The sequence below is a fragment of the Drosophila albomicans genome, chromosome 2R, assembly GCF_009650485.2.
Source record: "Drosophila albomicans strain 15112-1751.03 chromosome 2R, ASM965048v2, whole genome shotgun sequence".
In the NCBI taxonomy this organism is placed as follows: Eukaryota; Metazoa; Arthropoda; class Insecta; order Diptera; family Drosophilidae; genus Drosophila; species Drosophila albomicans.
This window is the reverse complement of record NC_047631.2, coordinates 1,486,960-1,506,005: the sequence shown is the minus strand read 5'-3', so window position 1 is coordinate 1,506,005 and position 19,046 is coordinate 1,486,960. Positions and strand designations below refer to the sequence as shown.

Here is a 19,046-nt window from a genome sequence, read left to right as displayed (position 1 = left end):
ACAAAATTATTCAATAATTTGAAAAAATCTTTATTCAAAATTATTTTTGGCTTTCTGACGATATTGAAGGATGTGAATTTTTTTTAATTTTAAGCCATGTCTCAAACTCTGTTTTAATGATTTGTAGTATATGATATTATTCTCTTATCGGCTATCAACTTAGAAGTTTTTAAGTGGTTGATGGCAGCTTGTTAGCTGGACAGAATGGCAGATCATTGTGATCGTCGTGGAGTGAGTATGTATATTCCCGATCAACCTCTAGTTTCCATACTCACTATTTTCTGGAATATTTTCGAGATTAAATCTTTTAACCTGATTCGGTTCTAGCCATTTGAACACACTACATACATGCATTAAATATTCTGATTCTTTAGTAGGATCAAAATCTTTTATATATGTGTGGTTTGTATATTTATGACTGCATTGTACCAACCCACCCTGAATTCCACACTGAATATGTCTAACCAAATCAATGTCAGTGAGTATCTCGAGGTGGATCTCTGTAGTTTTCAGCATAGCATCCCACGACAATCCTGGTCTTGTGTAATAATAAGCGGGTTCGAGAATATAAATCGATGAACAACTTACTTAAAATTTTGGAAAACGTCTGTTAACAATAAAACATCAGTCTTCAAATACAATTCTAACTATTCTGCAAGTGTGTTTAGACTAGAGGGCATGAATCGGATGGTATAATTCCTTATTCAAATTAATAAGTTTAATTGCCCCTCACAAATAAATGAGAATCAAATTTTGAGAAATCATCAAAGAATACTGGTTTAAAAACATCCGTCTTGTATTTGATGTTGCAAAAATTATGGGCTGCACCTCTAAATCTACCTGTAAAATGACAGTTATCTTTTACTCTATCATTATCTAAAATACTCTTATAAATGTGCCAGTTGGCCGCTTTCGTAAAAGTATCTATGTAAGTCATTATGACATGAATCATGTGTATTGAAACCACTCTTTTCATGTGGTTCTCATATAAATCGGACAAGTCGGACGATATATTTTGAACAAAAGTGCGAGCGACATCACCTCCTGTCATTGAAACGAACTTATCTAAGCCTGAGTCAAATGCACACTTTATGTAGTGCAAGTGCCTCTGACACATGCTTATAAATAATTTTTGTGTTTTCACTTACATCTTAGGTTACTGGTACCATTATGCATTCAAAGTCTGCACACACGTCGAAAGGAACCTCCAGCTGGCGGTTATGGTTTTTAAAGAAAATCATCTCATCTTTCTTAGGTTCCTCTGTAACCACCCGACTGAATCTGTTTAATTCGCTATTTACCCAATTGTCATGCAAGTAGACTGTTATTAAAAATGTTAATAATTAATGTAATACTTTCTAGTTTATAGAATGTATTTACGACGACATACCCGCAGATGGTCCGTCGATATATAGTAAATGAATGTGGATACCCTTTTCCACTCCATCGGAGTAAAGCGGTCCAATTACTTTATCGATTTGAAGATGATGTAAGGGTTTCGGCGAGTGAACTCTTTTATTTTCCGGATTTCCATCGGGAATGTTAATTCTTCGAAGTTAAACTTTGTTGTTGTAGATAATGTGTTGTCAACACAAAAGCTATTGAAATGGTATGATCTATTAATTGGTTTGAGGGCCAATATAATTGCCCGCTTAAAACAAAACACATCATAACAACCACCTTTCTATTTTTTAATTTAAGAGGAAGCTCAAAATGCTTAGAGCATTTCATCGGATCACATTTATAAACATAGAGCTCCCACACATTACATTTTTATGTGATTCGAAAAGGTTGAGGTAGTTGGATCCAATCGTAGCTAGACACTTTGTGCTCTGGTACGATTTTACTTTTAGTTGAGTATCATGCTGGTTTACTAGCTATACTCAGCAAACAACTTAAAGTTGTATTTTGATGAGAGGTGAGAAATCATAACCCTTTCCAAATGAGAAATCAGTGCTAAGCCAGCCATCATTTGGGAATTCACCAGGAATCCTAATATCAGCTCCTTCATTCTCATAAGCTTTAGCTCATCTTTCGCTCATTGACAGTTTAGTCAGAAGCTTTCGCTCATCTTTGTTTTCTTGTAACTTCTAGTGTCGGAATAACCGGCAAACAATAAATTGTCTCTCTCTTCTTTTGTAAAACTTTTTTTCGAATTTCATAATTTTACATATCCATTACCAATTTGCTTGATTCTTTTGTTCACCAGTAGGATAGAGTTGTATTTATGCAACTCGGTGCGGTCGTGAAAATTCCATTGCATACCTAGTAGGCAATGTTGGCAGGAATAACATTATTCCCCATTGATGTTGTTGACGTTGTCTAGATTCATTGTTATTGTTTTTTTGTTGGTTATAAATATTCAATATTGTTTAACAATGTTTATTATGTCACAAACTAGAAGTGATTTGAAGGGCTTTAGGTTTCTGGATGTAAACCGAGCAAAATTGATCATTAAACGATTGTCGGTGGGTGTTCTTCACCTTGGTGTTACGTTGTGCTCCCCTCCTCATTGCACTGCATTACCGCCCTTTTTTGCACGTTCGTCAAGTCTTGTTTATAGTATTCAAACGATTTCGAGTTTATTCAAATTGATTATTGAGATGAGTGAATATTCGCATTTTAGATCCATCTTGAACCTCATACGTTTTCGTCCTTCTTCTTCGAATTGGGTTGATAAGCTTTTCCAAATATTCACATTTCGGTTTGTATATGAATTTTGGAAATATGAATAATTGGAAAAACAATTCTTCGATTAACTTGAATGTAGCATTGGGCTATTAACCGTATTGCGTCACGTTCCCATCCTTTTTCGTAACGTGTTTTCGTGGTAGACGCTTACGTTTACGGCGTTGCGCACCGTTTGTGGAGTTTCCTACGTTTTGATAAGATAATATGATTAATCGTAAGAATTTTTTAAGGTATAAAGGAAACAGGTTTTCCCAACACGTGCTATGAGTCGCATCCTAATCCTGAACTACGTTTACGTGGCGGGAGTTCACGCCTTCGATCGTCTTGGGTATTGCGCTGAGCCCTCGATTGTCAATGTAAAAGACCCCTTCGTCTCAAAAAAAGCCATCCGAACGATCTCACACGTTAAGGTCAGGGGAGGTAGAGGTAGATCTCAGTCTAGAAAGTATGACCGACGACACCCTGCCCCTCAACCTGACGAACGTGACGGAGGAGGTGCGGGAGGAACTGTCCATGCAGACGGTACCCCGCGAGTATGTAAGCCTCTAATGCGCTGCAGCTCAACCTCTATAAATCGAAAACGACTTCGGCGGAGCTCCTGACTCTAGAAGAAGAGTCCGCCTACGCGGCTTTGGTCCAATCAATCTTTACGTCCTGACAACGGTAAGTAGATGGAGAACTGCCATCCTTGTAAGGAAGGAGTTACAAGCTCATCTACTACCTACCTGACAATCTAATCGTGGTGGTACTGGAGAGATGTGAAGGATGTGTGCTGCTAGCACCCTGCTACATAAGTACATTCAGTTTAATATTCCATTTAACAGAGTCTCAACGGCTGAGTTGTTCAGAAACCCCTGTAACACGAACTGGCTGAAATTCTCCAGGCACGTCACTGACTCTCCAGATCCGCCGAGTACAATCAACTTGGTACAGGACAATATCTGTAAAAGTCCTCTTAGAAAGGCAACATCCAGCGTTTCGCCAATCCTGCAGGCTCTCCAGACCGACGAGAAGATCGAAGTCATCCTAGTGAAATCCAGATCTCTCATCGATTCGTGGTGAGTTCACTAGTATGTTTTAACTTCCTAAGAGAACGGACAACGTCTATGTCTGGGACGATTATATGTTTCTCCTAAAGACCTACAAGCAGATGATCCGCTCATGCAAAAGCACCTCATGGAGAGCCTTCTGCTCAGATCTGGACAACATTAAAGACACCTCCAGACTGAGGAAGCAGTTTTCCAAGCAGGCTGCTAGCCCCTGTCTGCTCAAGGCGGGCGGCCGAGTGTGGACGGAGAGCAGTGATAAAACTCTTGAGGCGCTACTCAAAGCCCATTTCCCAGGATGTACTGAAACAGAGAATAGTAATTGGCAGCTCTTTTCTAGTCTTCTAGTCATGTTACCGTTTACCGGTCTAATTAAGCCAACAAAATAAATTGGGCTATCAACTCTTTTGCGAACGTCAGGTTGCCTGGTCTCGATGGACTATCTCCATCAATGCTGCAAGTCATCACCTCTTGGGGCTCTGCTCAAATCTCAGTTTTGCGGAACAGTGAATAGCGATTAGCAGCTCTTTCCAAGTTACAACTGATACAATAAAGTCGACTATGGCCTCGTTTGTGAAGGTCAGGTTGCCCGGTCTCGATGGACTATCGCCAGCCATGCTGCAAGTCACCAAAACTGCGATTATTCCATGACTATCGCAGATTTATTCGGCGTGTCTCGCATGGTATCATATCCCCACTCTTTGAAGGGGCTCTAAAGTCATTTTCCTGCCTAAGGCTGATGTCAGAGTGCGCGCGAGAAGCGATGAGCAAAGCGAGAAGATGGCAAAGTGAGAAGCGAGCTACATTGTTCTATTTTTTAAACAACTCTTTCCGCAATATTTTTGCTTACCTGTTTGCCCTATCTTAATCTACGGTATTCTGAGACAAAGATACCTTTCAGCGGCACAGCTACGGACTTCCGCTGGTCTATGCTTCGCCCCTAGCAGGGGAAGCCTATCCTACCTGGCTAATGTCAGTCGATAATTTTAGTTATTCGCACTCTTTCACCGTAGCAGTGGTTGCGTCGAATTAGCGAAAACTAAGCATTTGCATAAAATCTCAAAAAAAGAAAGAACAATAATAAAAATCACAACATTTTTAAATTTAAATTTAAAGCGAAATTTAAATACAAAATAAAGTTTTCGTAAAGTATTCAAAAACAGTTTTGCACGTTTTATTTTAGGTGTAGATAAATCATTTTTATTTTGAATTACAGTTAAAAAAATCTTAAGATTAACATGAGAAAATAATCAGTTTGTTTATATTTGATAGACTCGTATGAAAATTGCAATCTTACGCAGCGCCTAAAACAAATAAGAGCATTATCATCTATCAATACGGACGGTACACTCCAGTTCGGATAAGTACATATACTAATTGAGTTTTTTATACATCTGAGTTTGCAGTCTGCAAAAAGGAAACACTGGCTACAACAAACGCAAGGTAAAAGGGAGCAAATGTACATTATAAGCCAATTATAAATCAAGACAAACAATTTCCTATATGTGTATAGATTGTTACTTGTTATAAATTTAATCACGATTAAAATATTTTAAATTAATTTTCAAAAATAAAATTGGCCACCAAAAGCGAATCTCTTGCAATTTTCCCACAAGTGGATTCATTAACAGCTTGGGCGCTCAGTGATGCACGTAGAGGCATGAGAAAATTTGTGTATACGTTAGTACCTAATTGATAACTTTCAATAGCACTGTAAATTATTTTAAATAATGGTTGCTTATTCAAATGAAAATATCCTCTATTACCATGTAAAAGTTTGATTCCAGAGTGAGAAGTATTACAAATACTCATATACATACAGTGATCTGGGCGATAATTATATTCACATGGCATTATATGTAGCTTATCAGGATGATAATAAAATAGGATATTAATAATATCTTGGTCGCCCCAGGTAATACGTAGTTTGTACTCTTTATATATAGGCAGGACATGTTGTTCCCAATTGAAATTTCGCATTCTTGTGAGGTTCATTAACATAACTCCAGAGTTCACTCCAAGTCGACCATAAAATGGATGTCGGGCAAAACGATTGTACCATCCAATGTTTTCATTTTCATGCTCTGGGGCAAGTGCAGCAATTTGACTCTCATTAAACCTTCCGAAAAATTTCCATATATCAGTAACCGGCGATAAGAATAAAATATCGGTATCAACATATAGTAGGGAGTCAACCTCTGTCAGTAACAACTATGGAAAAAATAATTCAATAAATTAAGCTAGTTAATAGTTTTTTTAACCACGACTTATGACAAATATTTTATTGGTAAAATGCACGTTCCTCAACAAAAACATCAGGCAATATTTGGCGAAGATAATACTTATTAAAACATTCAATTTTTTTTAGCGATTATTAATGCACATAAATGAAGCTTTTCATAACGCTTCCGAAAGTATGACAACTCTATAAAAAAAACTCTATACCCGTGGTTTATTTTAAAAATCAATATTATTATATATTATTATTATTGTTTATTCTCAGAGGATACTTTACTTACATTTCGTATACTTAAATTGTAAAAACACAGCGTCATCAACACAATAAAATTCATTTTGATCAAATATTTTTTTATTGAATTTAGCAAATGTATATAAAATTCAAGGGATCCAAAACACAAACAGCTATTCGTGGTGGCCAAAAATAATGATCATATATTATGTTTAACATGCTAAATGTTGATCGGAAACTTTTTTATATAAATATTTTTTAATACATTTATTAATATGCATTGAATAGTGTGGGGCAGCTTTACCTATCGCACTACTGGTATTAATATTTATGTATTTATGATAATGGTATTTAACCCTATAAATCGAGCTTTCAGTATTTAAAGTCCATAAGATTAATAACACATTTAAGAGCCTCTTTCTCAATGTCTAGCTAAAGCGATAGTAAAAAACTAATTCGATGCTCAAAATTTTTTAAATGAAGAATTTATCTTCGTTGACGTTTTGAAAATCGTCAAAAATATTTATAATAATCATAAAAAAGAAACGCTACAGTGACTTGGAGAAAAAAATAAAATTCTGCAGCTGACTTCTGTCTCAATTTCGTCAGCTTCAAACCAATAGTTTAGAGGAAGAAAATTGTTAACTAAAGATAGCGAAAGCAGCCCAAAGTTTTTTAGACATCGATAATTCTCGGTTACTAAAATTTACCAAACTTGCACAATTTTATCAAGTTCCATTATTCCTGCATGTTAATACATTTTGTTGTGAAGTAAAGCTCGCGTATTGATTTGTGATCGTTTGCTTGTCTTTATTTTTTTCTAAGTTTAATCTACTTTCGATAGAAATTTAGACAAGATACAACATATTCCTTTAATTTTAGAATGGTTTTTAATTTCGCGTTTTAATATTCGTAACCAATAGATACTATTAAAAAATAACAACGTAACTAATTGTTTGGGATACTGGACTGCGACAAAAGTACATATACACTTAAGTGTTTCGCTCTTTTTAATGAACTGTTTTCTGGTTGTATAAGTTAAGCTTACCGGCAAAAATAGTCGTTGAGCAGCACATGGTTTGAAAAGCGTTTTCCATTCCGACTCACTTTGGTTTGGAAACTTTAAGGGTAAAAGCTGGAAGTCAAACGTTTGTGGTACAATCTCACTCCAGTCTGACAATTTTTCCTTAAGGGTATCAGTTAATGGATCCTCGGTGAAAATTATGAACCTAAGATATTCCTGATAATAATTGAAAAGTATAGCTGACTTTATCATAATTAGAGTTTCTTGAGATCGCTGACCGCAGGTAACAACAACAATATGAATTATTCCCTTTTCATTATTTCTAAAAAAGATAAGGGACATTTTAGTTATTAATACACACAAAGGTAATAACATTTTTTTTAATAATAATATATATTTTATTGACCTGACTAAACTTACTTATTGACTGCCTAAAATCAATATATTCGTTTATATTTTAACATACACACCAAGCAAATGAATTACATTGATAGACGCTGCCGGTGCTGGATTTGCATCAAATAACCATTCATTCTAATTAACATACGTATATACATACATATGTATGTAATTCAATTTCCGAAATGTTTTTACGTGTGTGTTTAATGATTTGATTAAAACAAAGAATTTAAGTAAAGCTGTTGTGAAGGATATAAAAAAAAATATAAAAAAAAGTAAGAAAGCTACAGCGTTTTTGCCCATTCAAAAGTATTTCTTTAATAACTTAAACAATTTCGTGACTCTAGCTTCAAAACTACGCTTGTTATTCGATTTGTGTTGATCTGCGGGGGCGGAAGTGGGCGCGGCAAAAATTTGAAACAAACTTGATCTGCGTGCAAACATAACAAATGCTGCCGAAAAAAAATTATAGCTTTATCTCTTAAAGTCTCTAAGAGCCAGTGTTTCATACGGACAGACTCGGCGGCTGTTGATGTTGATCAAGAATATAGATACTTTATAGGGTCGGACATGCCTCCTTCTACCCGTTACATACATTTCCTGCCGGCAGAAAGTTATAATACCCCTCTACCCTATGGGTAGCGGTTATAAAAATAAAAATGATAACGTCTCGCCTAATATCACATTATATTCAGGCAACAGATACATTTAATCGTGCCGATTTTGTCTATCCGTCTGCAAGTATGAACACCTATGTAGATCCCACAGATAGATAAAAGACAGTTAAAAACTTTGTTTTCTAACTGTAGGTTTTTGTGTGGTGTTGGCAATAAATTATTTTTAAAATATTTTAAAGTTTTTAAATTTTGTTTAAAATTTTTTTTTTTTTAAGATAAAAATGAGTAAACGATAGGCGATTACCATTAAACAATTATGATTGGCAGTAAACTACAGTCGCTGCACTATTTCTAACATTCACAACTTCAATTCAAGAACTTACATTTTATTAGTCTGCTTTAAAGGCTCTAAATAATCCCAACGAGGTCTCTCGTTGAATATGTAAAAGAGCGTTAATAGTGCTGTCATACATAAGAAGCACATATGTAAGTGCCGCTAAAATAGAAACAGCATATTAAATTCTTTTATTAATAAAACCGATTTTTATTACCATTTTGTATACATATATTTGAAAATTAATCTTCCAATTACACATGCTCAAATGCTAAAGTATAAAATTCCATCATATTGTACAAACAAGATGTTCACCCGCAGAAAATGCAGCCATACATGCATAAATACACATATGCATGTACACACATGCATAGATATAAGGACATTGATATAAAACGAGATTTTTGGAAAAAACAGAAACTCTTGTACGCATTAGAAAGAACACACAATTGCAATTAAACTTTTTAATAAACTCTGTATGTTGATTTACTGAAATGGTGGATGGACCTCCTAAGTGAAATTCGCAACAATAATGTAAACAACATCAATGACAACATTTGAGAAGATCAAAACACCAGATACATATGAATATTAAATGAAACTATCGACAATGTTTTAGTAGTTGCTGTTGCTAAGCCTTTTCCAGCAATGTGCGTCCACAGTCTCGAAATGTTTTTTTCACAATAACTGGTAACTCCAATTTATCTTGTTAAAAATATAGAATTTTATTTTATTTTTTTTTTTTTAATAAAAAAATTGATATGGCTATGAAAATTGTTTGCGACGTAATTTCGTTCCGTTGTATCGATATTCCGATACTGGATGTCAAGTCAGCTGTTCCACAGACAAAAATATACAGGCATGCTCCGGTTTTCACTTTCAGTTTTCGTTTTCGTTTTGAAAACGAAAACGAAAAAATTGGTGCTCTCGTTTTCACTTTCACAAGATTTTTTCGAATTGCAAAACGAGAAAATTTGACTTGCCGAAATGAAAAGTAAATGCCTTTTTCTATATTAAATCGGATCTTATTTGCAAAATGAAAAAAAGTAGTTGACTCATTGGTTTATTGTCGTTCTTTTAAGACCGCCAGCAGATCAATTAGACTTGTAATTATTTTTAAAACGACTAATATCTGACCCCACCTCAAATTTGGATATCAAATTTTGCCGTCGGCAACAACAATTTTCGTTTTGGTGAGCGACCGATAAGTCCGACAGCAAGTTAAAAATACTTGTGTAATCAAACGGATGGCGATAAATTTGTTAAAGTTGGGTAAACTATGTTTTTTAAAAATTAATTAATTTAATTTAATTAGTTATGTGCTAAAAGTGTATAAAAAAATTGTTGAAAACACCCGAATGAAATACATTGAAAATGTGGCATCCCCATTTTTTGTGGGAAACAGCTGATTGCCGTTCAACTGATTTTTTTTAAAGAAAGTTTCAAATCTTTCTTTGCAAAAAAGACAAAAGCAAATATATTTCATTCAGGAGAAGCATAAATAAACAATGCAGGATAAAAATATCCTTATGTGAGTTCAATCCACGCACGAAATTGGACATACAAAAGACATTTTTTCGCGTTGTTTACTTTTAACCAAAACACAAGTCAGCTGTTTTAGCAGTAAAAAATGAAACGTTCCGATAGCAAAACGATGACCAAAAACGTGTGAAAACCGGAGCACCTAAAAACGAAAATCTCGGTTTTGGTCCCAAGACGAAAACGAAAACCGAAAGTGAAAACCGGGGCATGCCTGATAGACAACCTATTATTCCGCACTCATATCTACAAAACAAAGAGATTAATAATTTAAACAAAAATTAAAGAGGAAGCATGTTAGGCATTTTCTCGTGCTGAGACGTAGCATTAATTAAAATTGCGAAGTCGCAAAACTGCAATTGAAAAAAAATGTGTTTGTTTGAATAATTGCATTTTTTAATAAATGCTTGAGTGGTGTATCTAAAACTTCTTGTTTTTTTTACCAAATTTAATGTCATTTAATGTCAAAACGGACACTGTAAAAATTTTGTTATTTGGGAACAGCGCTTAAAAAAAAAACAATAGAAGAAGCTACTAAATGGAAATGGATATAAGAATTATATATAAGAATTATATTTTATATGTGTGGTTAATTTATTTATATAAGCTTTTGTGTTCTATTGATTTTCAGCTGTTCTAATGTTGGGTGTACAAATTTGCATCATAGAATTGTATTATTCAAGCAGATGCACTTCGAGTATACGGTTATAAGGTTAACCAACATATAAGCGAAAACTATACAGTAACAAATGTATATGTATATCGATATATTTTAAGATGATCGAAAATACAACCTCAGAGCATCTGTGTGTAGGAAAATATCAAAGCAAATGACAATATTTAATTATAATTGTAGACGGTTTCATTAGTACTGTTTAGGTAGCTTTATTAATTGTTTTAAAAACGTTTGACTTTACAAGTATTAACGATTTGGTAGTTAAGATAATATAAAATCTTTATTCTAGTTTAACGAAAATATTGGTGAAATAATTTTACTATGGGAAGTATTGAGAAGGCTTGCATTTCCGGATTTCTTTGCCGCCTATGCTCAGAAATGCACAGAACCGTCATTCACATCTATGGAGATCATGGTCAGCGGTTATGTCTTGTTGAGAAAATCAATGGATACTTGCCAATCACCGTAAATAAAATTATAAATTCATGCACATATACGAAACAGTTTGCAAGTGTTACTTTTAATTTAATAGATATCACCAACTGATCCATTACCTAAAACAATCTGTAAAACTTGCTTATATCGGGTTGAACAGCATTATACACTTTTAATGAGACTTACACGCATGAGAGAAGAACGCAAGCTAAAGTTGTTGGGCTACAAACCGCAAAGGGAAACAGTAAGATTTAAATATTTGCTGTTTGCTTGATTGTATGTTTAATTATATTCAAATTTTATTTTCAGGATAATTTTTCAATATCTAGTGTCGAATGTTCTGATGACGAGGAACCCTCATCCACGGGAAATAACGATTCTTCCAACTCAGCAGCTAGTAAATCGAGCTCTACAACTAAGTCCACAACTTCAAATAGAAATAGAACTACAAACAGTAGTAGTTTAGTTAGCGCAAGTACAAGTTATGATCAGGGTTTATCCAGCGTTACTACCATTGCATCCAGTGCTGCAGAACTTGGACCTCAAGAGCTATATCCAACGACTTAAAACCCAAGTACATTTAATTTGTTAACCTAATCAAACATAATATTCATATGTACGTATAATTCATAAATTAATTTAAATAATGTATACAAGTATGGCATCTATGTACGTCTAGGATAAACACTTTTTTACATACACATATGTTTATGTATTTTATCTGATTTGGAAAAGATTAGTTGTGACACGCTAAAGCCATCGTCAAATGTTTTTTTTTTTTTAGTTTTTGACTTAGCACCGGTTCTTTAATTTTAAGTTTTAGCCTCTTAAATTGAATTGTGATATCAAATGATTCTAAATGTTTTAAAACTATTAAAATCAGAGGGCATATTAAAAAATCGTGTTTTATTTTAGTTTTTTTTTAAGAACAATATGAATGTCGCGACAATGTGAATGCTAATTGCAAACTACATATGTATGTATGTACGTACATTATAGATTATGTTCAACCACATAATCTATAAATATATACTAGCAAGCAAATACATACATACATAAGTATCTGAAGCGATTTTATATGAACTGACCCTGTGTGATGTAAATACTGCACAATTAAATTAAATTCCGCATGGCTAAAATTCTTTGAGACAAATGAATAGGTAGCTACTATTATTCAATAAAATATATTACATGATGGCTAGTGGTAGAATCAGACATTAGCCTCAGCAAGTCCTCTTAACTTTGATATGCATCGTTTGACATACATAGTATCTCAATTTTACTCAAAGATCATCAATTATCATTGATTATCATTAATAATTTAAATTTATTGTCGGTTTTGTTGAAAACCTAGCTGAAAACATAAATGCTCTCATTTTGTGCGGTCAGAGGGAACGCTTTCCGATTGGTTAACATATGGTATAATGTACCAGAGTGATCATGAAATTATTTCGAGCAGAATCAGTCGCGACGGAATCAGTTTGTTTAGTTGTACCAGACTTCAGAACTTCGCCATCAATAACGACATGCCATCAAACAAATTCTATTGTGATCCAAGAAAGATATGCGTCGTGTGCTTTACGTTTGGCAACATTGACTCCGATTATATTGTTCATATTAACGCACATTTAAATCTTCTACGAACGTAATTAAATGGTGACGCTGACTAACTCTAAAACGTATTTTCAGAGGCCCACATTCGAAAAATACCGTGACTAACAATAGGCTAAAAACTAGGGTATTAGATTCATGGATTCTAAGGGCTTCGAACTACTTAAAAACAATATTCCCTATGGAGTTAATTACCTAATTCAGTATCCATTTAATTTTTTCATAACAGAGCTCAAATGATAAACTTGTTTTTGTATTTCCTAATTTTTTTTATTCACAATCTTTCAATACTTGTTTTTTTGACCGGATTCATTGGAAATAAAAATTACATTGGACTGATGTAGGCAAAAAAAAAGGCAGGGTGAGATCTTTAGGAGAAAAACAATTTTTATTTAACTTTCAATTTTTGCAGAATTCTTGCAAAACATTTCAGAATTTCAAAATTTTGGAAAATCTAAAGTTTTTCAACTTTTTTTGATTGCTCATTTTTATCGTTTGGCCGCCCTTTGGAATTTCAAAATTTTGACAAATTTCAAAAATGTTAAAACTGTATTGACTGCGTTTTCCGTTTGCCCACCTCTTAAAGTTTCAAAATTTTGTCAAACTCCAAAAAATATTTTTACTTTTTTAGATTTCCAAAAAAAAAAATTGATCTTTTTTGACTGTTTCTGTTTGCTCATACATATTCATCGTTTGCCCAGCCTTAGTCTTAAAATTTTGTCTTATTCCAATAATATTTGTTTTTTCAGATATCGTCATCGTTACACCCACTACCCATAGGGTAGAAGGATATTATAACATTATGCCAGCAGGAAATGCATATATAAAACAATATAATAATATTATATTTATATATAATATATTATAGTATATTCTTGATGACGACATAGCTGTCTGTCTTTCCTTATGAACACCAATGTTATATCTCAAAAACCATAAGAGAAATATATTTTCGACAGCACTTGTTGTCTGCCCGCAGATCAAATTTTTTGGAACACACACTTTCGCCCCGCAAATTCACAAAAATCGAATAGCAAGCGTAATTTTGAAGTATTTGGTACATAAATAAAAAACTACAGTATTTATGATCTCTAGTTTATTTGGTTGCGGGTCGGATAAAAATTGTCGAAGTTATTGAGGAAATACTGGCACAAAACGAATGCAATCGGGTCTTAGTGCCTTTGGCTGACAATCTCAAATACTTTGTACTATGTCTTAAATTTTCAATGGAAGGTCCCCAGGGAAAATCTCTGCAGAGCGGTGACGGTTGATCCACAGTAGGCTGATCGACGCACTGTTGTCAGGATGGATAATGCGCCAGACAGCCAAATACCCATCTTTGAAGGTGCGGGCTGGATAAACGGCGTCAAGATCCTGATATGCAAGGACGACACAATGTTGCTTTGGTTGAAATCGCTGACGATCTAACAGTACTGGAGAGCTGTGAAGGATGTATGCTGCTAGCATCCTACGACGGACCCGCTTCACGGCAAGAGATGCGGAGATTGATGGATATGGTCTGCTCCTTCAACAAGCAAATAATTATTGGTACGAACGCCAACGCCCACCATAGCGTTTGGAAGTCCTGACATTAGTGAAGGAGAGACTGTGATTAACAAACAGAGATCTACATTTGTAGGTTGCACTTCTCGCAACGAGCTAGATCTTAGTTTTGAGACTGATTGCACCCATGTAGGAGAGTGGAGAGTCCAGAGCAGACCCTTCTTTGATCATAAGTACATTCAGTTTAATATTCCATTTAACAGAGTCTCAACGGCTGAGCTGTTCAGAAACCCCTGTAACACGAACTGGCTGAAATTCTCCAGTCTGACTCGCCAGGTCTGCCGAGTACAATCAACTTGGTACAGGACAATATCTGTAAACGCCCTCTTAGAAGGGCTACATCCTGCGTTTCGCCAATCCTGCAAGCTCTCCAGACCGACGAGAAGATCGAAGTCACCCTAGTGAAATCCAGATCTCTCATCGATTCGAGGTGTGGTTACTAGTTTGATTCAACTTACTAAGAGGACGAACAACGTCTATGTCTGGGACGATTATATGTTTCTCCTAAAGACCAACAAGCAGGTGATCCGCTCATCCAAAAGGACCTCATGGAGAGTCTTCTGCTCAGATCTGGACAACATTAAAGACACCTCCAGACAGAGGAAGCTGCTGTCCAAGCAGGATGCTAGCCCAAGTCTGCTCAAGACGGGCGACTAAGTGTGGACGGAGAGCAGTGCTGAAACTCTTGAGGCACTGCTCAAAGCCAATTTCCCGGAATGTATTGGACCAGAGTCATGTTACCCCCCGCCGGTCTAATTAGCCCAACAAAATAAATTGAGTTAGTCAAACACTCGACTGTAGCTTTCATACTTGTTTATTTGAATATAACAAAACATTTTAAAAATACAAAAGCAATTTTATATTTATTATTTTTTTGGGTTATTTGAAATAATAACTTAATGTGTAATTTCTTCCTTTAAATAGGTAAATCGGTCTCTGTGGCGTTTTTGATTTAAAGTGCTGACTATCCCAATTCAGAATGTATTGAGTTGGCATTGGGTTTTCTTTTATTGAGTTAAGTTTTTGGAAAGAAACGATAGTTGAAACTGAATTTTTTGAGAAGTGTGGGTAACAACAATATGGTTTTTAGTGTCGAGTGTGTTTTCCCCATGGACAGTGCTACCTCTGATTCTCTTTTCCCAGACTTACTCCTAATCAAAGTTCTTAGAAACTTACAGCTCAATATTTTAGTGAACATTTAAAAATTACATTTTTGGAAAAAATTAACATTTAAATATAACAATACACAAATATAAAATTTAACTAGGTCAAGGGCGCGCTTAAAAATAACATTTTCAGATTCACTTAAGCGGTGCACCAAACAAAATAATATAAAAATTACATTGTGTTTCCTTCTGCTATACAGATACGGGCAGGACATTTCTGGTAGGCTTAATATATTCGATTTATTGAAGTTACAGTTAAAGAACAAGTAATTTAAAAGTGAAGCCCGATAACTGCATATATCTTATGTTATAGTATATATTTCATGAATATGAAAGGTCTACTTGACTGCACTTTTTATTTCAGCAACGTATTCTTATTAGTGTGCAATTCATCTCATTACGCGTACCTTCCATTTTGCAAAAGACCTGTGACGTGATGGTTTGAATTGTCTGTTCTTTAATGCGATACACTTTAGTTTTAGTGTAGACATGAAGTCGTTCAACATACTCGAAAATATATTTATAAATACCTTCTCCTTACTTATATACAACAAATTTAGTTGTGTTACTGTTGGTGCCTGTTTTTCAAAATAAGTTACGATATTTTATTAGTACTATACTCAAACTCTAACTTTATTGACGGCGGCGAGTATTACGTTGTTTATCAAACCGCATTTCCATTTCTTCAAGAACTTTCGGAGTATAACGTACTACAAGCTTTACGGATCCACTTGCTTGTTTAAGCAATTCAACAGCTCTCTCATGATTTTCACCTTCAACGGACTGAAAGAATAGTTGTAAAACAAGAATTAGAATTGGCCCTTAAACAACACCTTTCCTTATTATAAGGCGCTTAAAACTTCGGGTGAATACGTGTAAACATATATTCTGGAAAAAGAAAAATATTCTTATAATTATTTAGAGAAAATAAATACATCATTGGACAAAGGTTGAAAAGGATTTTTTGGACTTTCTTTAATTTTTATCAAGTTTTTATATTTCTTTCTTAATAAAACGATTATTGCATGGTCAAAAGAAAGTACATGTTGGAAATTCCAAACAAAAAAGGATGAAAACGTCTGCTAACTGAAAATATTTTGATATATACTCATATACATATATAAATCAACCGCCTTATTTGCTTTAATGTTTGACGCAGTTTGATCTATTTCCACAAATTAATTTGAAAAAACAATGTGTAGATACATATTCCAGTACATACAACAAGAAAATAAAACAATCTAGTGAATACCTATGAGAAAATTTAAAAAAAATTGTTTTTAATTGCAAAATAACATACCACGCCATTTACTGAAAGTAACTGATCTCCCCTTTTTAGTCCTCCATGTCTATCTGCTACTCCACCAGGTATAATTCGTGATATATATATGGGAGAATTTTGCTCCTTACCTCCCATAACATTGAATCCTAGACCTGCAACGAAACATGACATTTACATATACATACATATATAATGTAATTATATAATAATGTAATTTTTATAACATTTTACACTTTTTTTAGAATTAATTTTAGCCGTGCCTTCTTTTTCAGTGACTTGTAAACGAAAAATAAAAAAAATCTCAATTAGAGTAATTACTTCCTGGTTGTTCTTGTGGAAAGTGTCAAATATATTGTAGGTCGTCGAAGGTCTGCCGCAGATTCGCAATTTCATAAACAAGCGGCGTATCTTCTCCATTATTAGACAACTGCTCACTGCTGTCTCGTCTACTTCATCTCCTTCCTTAGCTGATAACTTTTAACAGGTTAACTTAATTTGTTTATCAGATAACCAATCAAGCCATAGTTATCATACCCCCTACCTATCAGATAGAAGGATATTATAACTTTGTCTGTAGGTAGTAGTCACCTCCGACCCCATAAAATATATAAATTCTTGATAAGCAGAGATGATGGTATAGCCATGTCCGTCGGTTCTTCTATCCTTGTGAACATATACATAGATCTCAGAGTATATTGTTATATATATAACAAACGGTTAGTAGATAGCTTTTTTACTTGTTAATATCAATTAAAATACAAATTAATACTTCAACACACTTGCTGTATCAATAATTAAATGTTTCCCACGATAAATTTACATTGTTTGGACATATTTTAGTTTTAGGTATTATTTCCAAAAGCTATATTCAACATACCTTCTTCAGTTTTTGGCAATTCGACGACTCGTGGATGAGCATGCCCTTCACTAGCAGCAAAAGCGGCTACGGTTGCTTTCGCTGTCGCGGATGCACGAACATCATGAGAGCCTTGGATATCAACTGTTTCGTAAACGTGTTCATAGACTTCACGAACAGAATTTAAGAAATCAGAGTTGAGGACCTTTTGCAGTGCAGCTAACTTTGTAGTCGGAAAATCTCCACTGGACTGAAGCTTTTCTAACAACTCAATGGATCTTTTTACATCTGCAAATTATTTTGATAATGATAGTCTGTACTAAGGAAGATCAATGTAGATTTACCTCTGGCCAACGTCAGTGGTTCAGAAACTTCGGCCATTTTAACTATGAACTCTTCTATTTCAATAGAAAAATGTGTTTGCTTTTCCAAAACCTTCAGCTGTCTATATTGTGGTAGGGATGAAAGTAAAATCAATATTTTCGATAAATTTAGAAAATTCTTAAATATCCTCAACATACAAAGCTCTGCAACTTATATGCGTCAAGATAGCTCCGCAACTTCTGCGTTACCTATCGATACACAAATATCGGATGCAAAAACATTTTTATTTTTACCTTTTTAACAGATATTTAGTCTTTAAATTTAGTTTAAATGCGAATCAATAAAATAAGATTCTCCTTCTATTAAATCCGTGTTCGTGAATGAAAAATTGGGGTAGTAACATTTTTGATAATGTCTTATCTTTCTTAACCGATAAAGGAGCGTACAATGCGTTTGTCGATTCATATACATATATGGAAGATAGACAGCAATTTTAGTTGAAATCCTCATATTTTCTCAAAAACCGGAAAATATACTTTTTTTAACCTGCCAAAACAAGTTAATTTCGCATCGAGTAACCCGATCTAGTGCAGAACCAGCTCCGCAGAGCCGACTCAAAGCGGAGTACAATACTGTTAAATAAGACACTTTGGGTTTTGGCGGAACTTTAAATACTTGCAGAATAGTCAAAATGTTGAAAACGGATCTAACGGGCATGCTCCGGTTTTCACTTTCGGTGCTCCCGTTTTCACTTTCACAAGATTCTTTCGAATTGCAAAACGAGAAAATTTGTCTTGCCTAAATAAAAGTAAATGCCTTTTTCTATATTAAATCGGATCTTATTTGCAAAAGGAAAAAAAGTAGTTGACTCATTGGTTTATTGTCGTTCTTTTAAGACCTCTAGAAGATCAATTGGGCATGTAATTATTTTTAAAACGACTAATTTCTGACCCCACCTCAAATTTGGAAATAAAATTTTGCCGTCGGCAACAACAATTTTCGTTTTGGTGAGC

General features: G+C 34.4%; 3 protein-coding genes across 9 annotated transcripts; 1 reads left to right on the top strand and 2 right to left on the bottom strand.

Moving 5' to 3' along the window:
* Positions 1-4,902: 4,902 nt before the first annotated feature.
* On the bottom strand, positions 4,903-9,376 carry LOC117573178 (glucoside xylosyltransferase 2). 4 transcript variants are annotated; one of them, XM_052006992.1, is made up of 5 exons: positions 9,072-9,375; positions 8,799-8,852; positions 8,631-8,743; positions 7,256-7,553; positions 4,903-5,948 (listed from the first exon to the last, which is right to left on the bottom strand). In XM_052006992.1, exons 2-5 carry the CDS (start codon positions 8,841-8,843, stop codon positions 5,295-5,297), a joined length of 1,110 nt encoding a protein of 369 aa, XP_051862952.1. In that variant the 5' UTR covers positions 8,844-8,852; positions 9,072-9,375; the 3' UTR covers positions 4,903-5,294. The 4 variants fall into 4 exon arrangements, with proteins under 4 accessions (XP_051862952.1, XP_051862954.1, XP_034112039.1 ...); XM_052006994.1 differs by having other exon boundaries at positions 7,256-7,436; positions 8,799-9,376; XM_034256148.2 differs by having other exon boundaries at positions 8,799-9,375.
* Positions 9,377-10,902: 1,526 nt separating this feature from the next.
* Positions 10,903-12,126, top strand: LOC117573075 (uncharacterized). The gene is made up of 4 exons (XM_034255954.2): positions 10,903-10,999; positions 11,086-11,261; positions 11,329-11,475; positions 11,541-12,126. Exons 2-4 carry the CDS (start codon positions 11,118-11,120, stop codon positions 11,796-11,798), a joined length of 549 nt encoding a protein of 182 aa, XP_034111845.1. The 5' UTR covers positions 10,903-10,999; positions 11,086-11,117; the 3' UTR covers positions 11,799-12,126.
* A 3,075-nt stretch (positions 12,127-15,201) lies between these two features.
* Positions 15,202-18,249, bottom strand: LOC117573074 (protein lin-7 homolog C). 4 transcript variants are annotated; one of them, XM_052007721.1, is made up of 6 exons: positions 18,231-18,249; positions 18,054-18,154; positions 17,731-17,997; positions 16,872-17,005; positions 16,228-16,354; positions 15,202-16,149 (listed from the first exon to the last, which is right to left on the bottom strand). In XM_052007721.1, the coding sequence occupies exons 2-6, from the start codon at positions 18,088-18,090 to the stop codon at positions 16,109-16,111; spliced, it is 606 nt and encodes a 201-aa protein (XP_051863681.1). In that variant the 5' UTR covers positions 18,091-18,154; positions 18,231-18,249; the 3' UTR covers positions 15,202-16,108. The 4 variants fall into 4 exon arrangements, with proteins under 4 accessions (XP_051863681.1, XP_051863680.1, XP_034111844.1 ...); XM_052007720.1 differs by lacking the exon at positions 18,231-18,249 and having other exon boundaries at positions 18,054-18,182; XM_034255953.2 differs by lacking the exon at positions 18,231-18,249 and having other exon boundaries at positions 15,202-16,354; positions 18,054-18,181.
* Between the last annotated feature and the right edge of the window lie 797 nt (positions 18,250-19,046).

What these genes read in the sequence shown, in the direction of transcription:
- LOC117573178 (XM_034256148.2), bottom strand. Translation starts at nt 8,843, where the DNA reads ATGTGTAATTGGAAGATTAATTTTCAAATATATGTATACAAAATG. An exon ending in AAATATATGTATACAAAATG is followed by an intron (nt 8,744 to 8,798) that starts GTAATAAAAATC and finishes TTTCTATTTTAG; the next exon opens with CGGCACTTACATATGTGCTT. An exon ending in TTAAAGCAGACTAATAAAAT is followed by an intron (nt 7,554 to 8,630) that starts GTAAGTTCTTGA and finishes TATCTTTTTTAG; the next exon opens with AAATAATGAAAAGGGAATAA.
- LOC117573075 (XM_034255954.2), top strand. Translation starts at nt 11,118, where the DNA reads ATGGGAAGTATTGAGAAGGCTTGCATTTCCGGATTTCTTTGCCGCCTA. An exon ending in ATGGATACTTGCCAATCACC is followed by an intron (nt 11,262 to 11,328) that starts GTAAATAAAATT and finishes TTAATTTAATAG; the next exon opens with ATATCACCAACTGATCCATT. An exon ending in ACAAACCGCAAAGGGAAACA is followed by an intron (nt 11,476 to 11,540) that starts GTAAGATTTAAA and finishes TTTTATTTTCAG; the next exon opens with GATAATTTTTCAATATCTAG.
- LOC117573074 (XM_052007721.1), bottom strand. Translation starts at nt 18,090, where the DNA reads ATGGCCGAAGTTTCTGAACCACTGACGTTGGCCAGAG. An exon ending in ACCACTGACGTTGGCCAGAG is followed by an intron (nt 17,998 to 18,053) that starts GTAAATCTACAT and finishes AATAATTTGCAG; the next exon opens with ATGTAAAAAGATCCATTGAG. An exon ending in TACTTTCAGTAAATGGCGTG is followed by an intron (nt 16,355 to 16,871) that starts GTATGTTATTTT and finishes CTATTCTTTCAG; the next exon opens with TCCGTTGAAGGTGAAAATCA.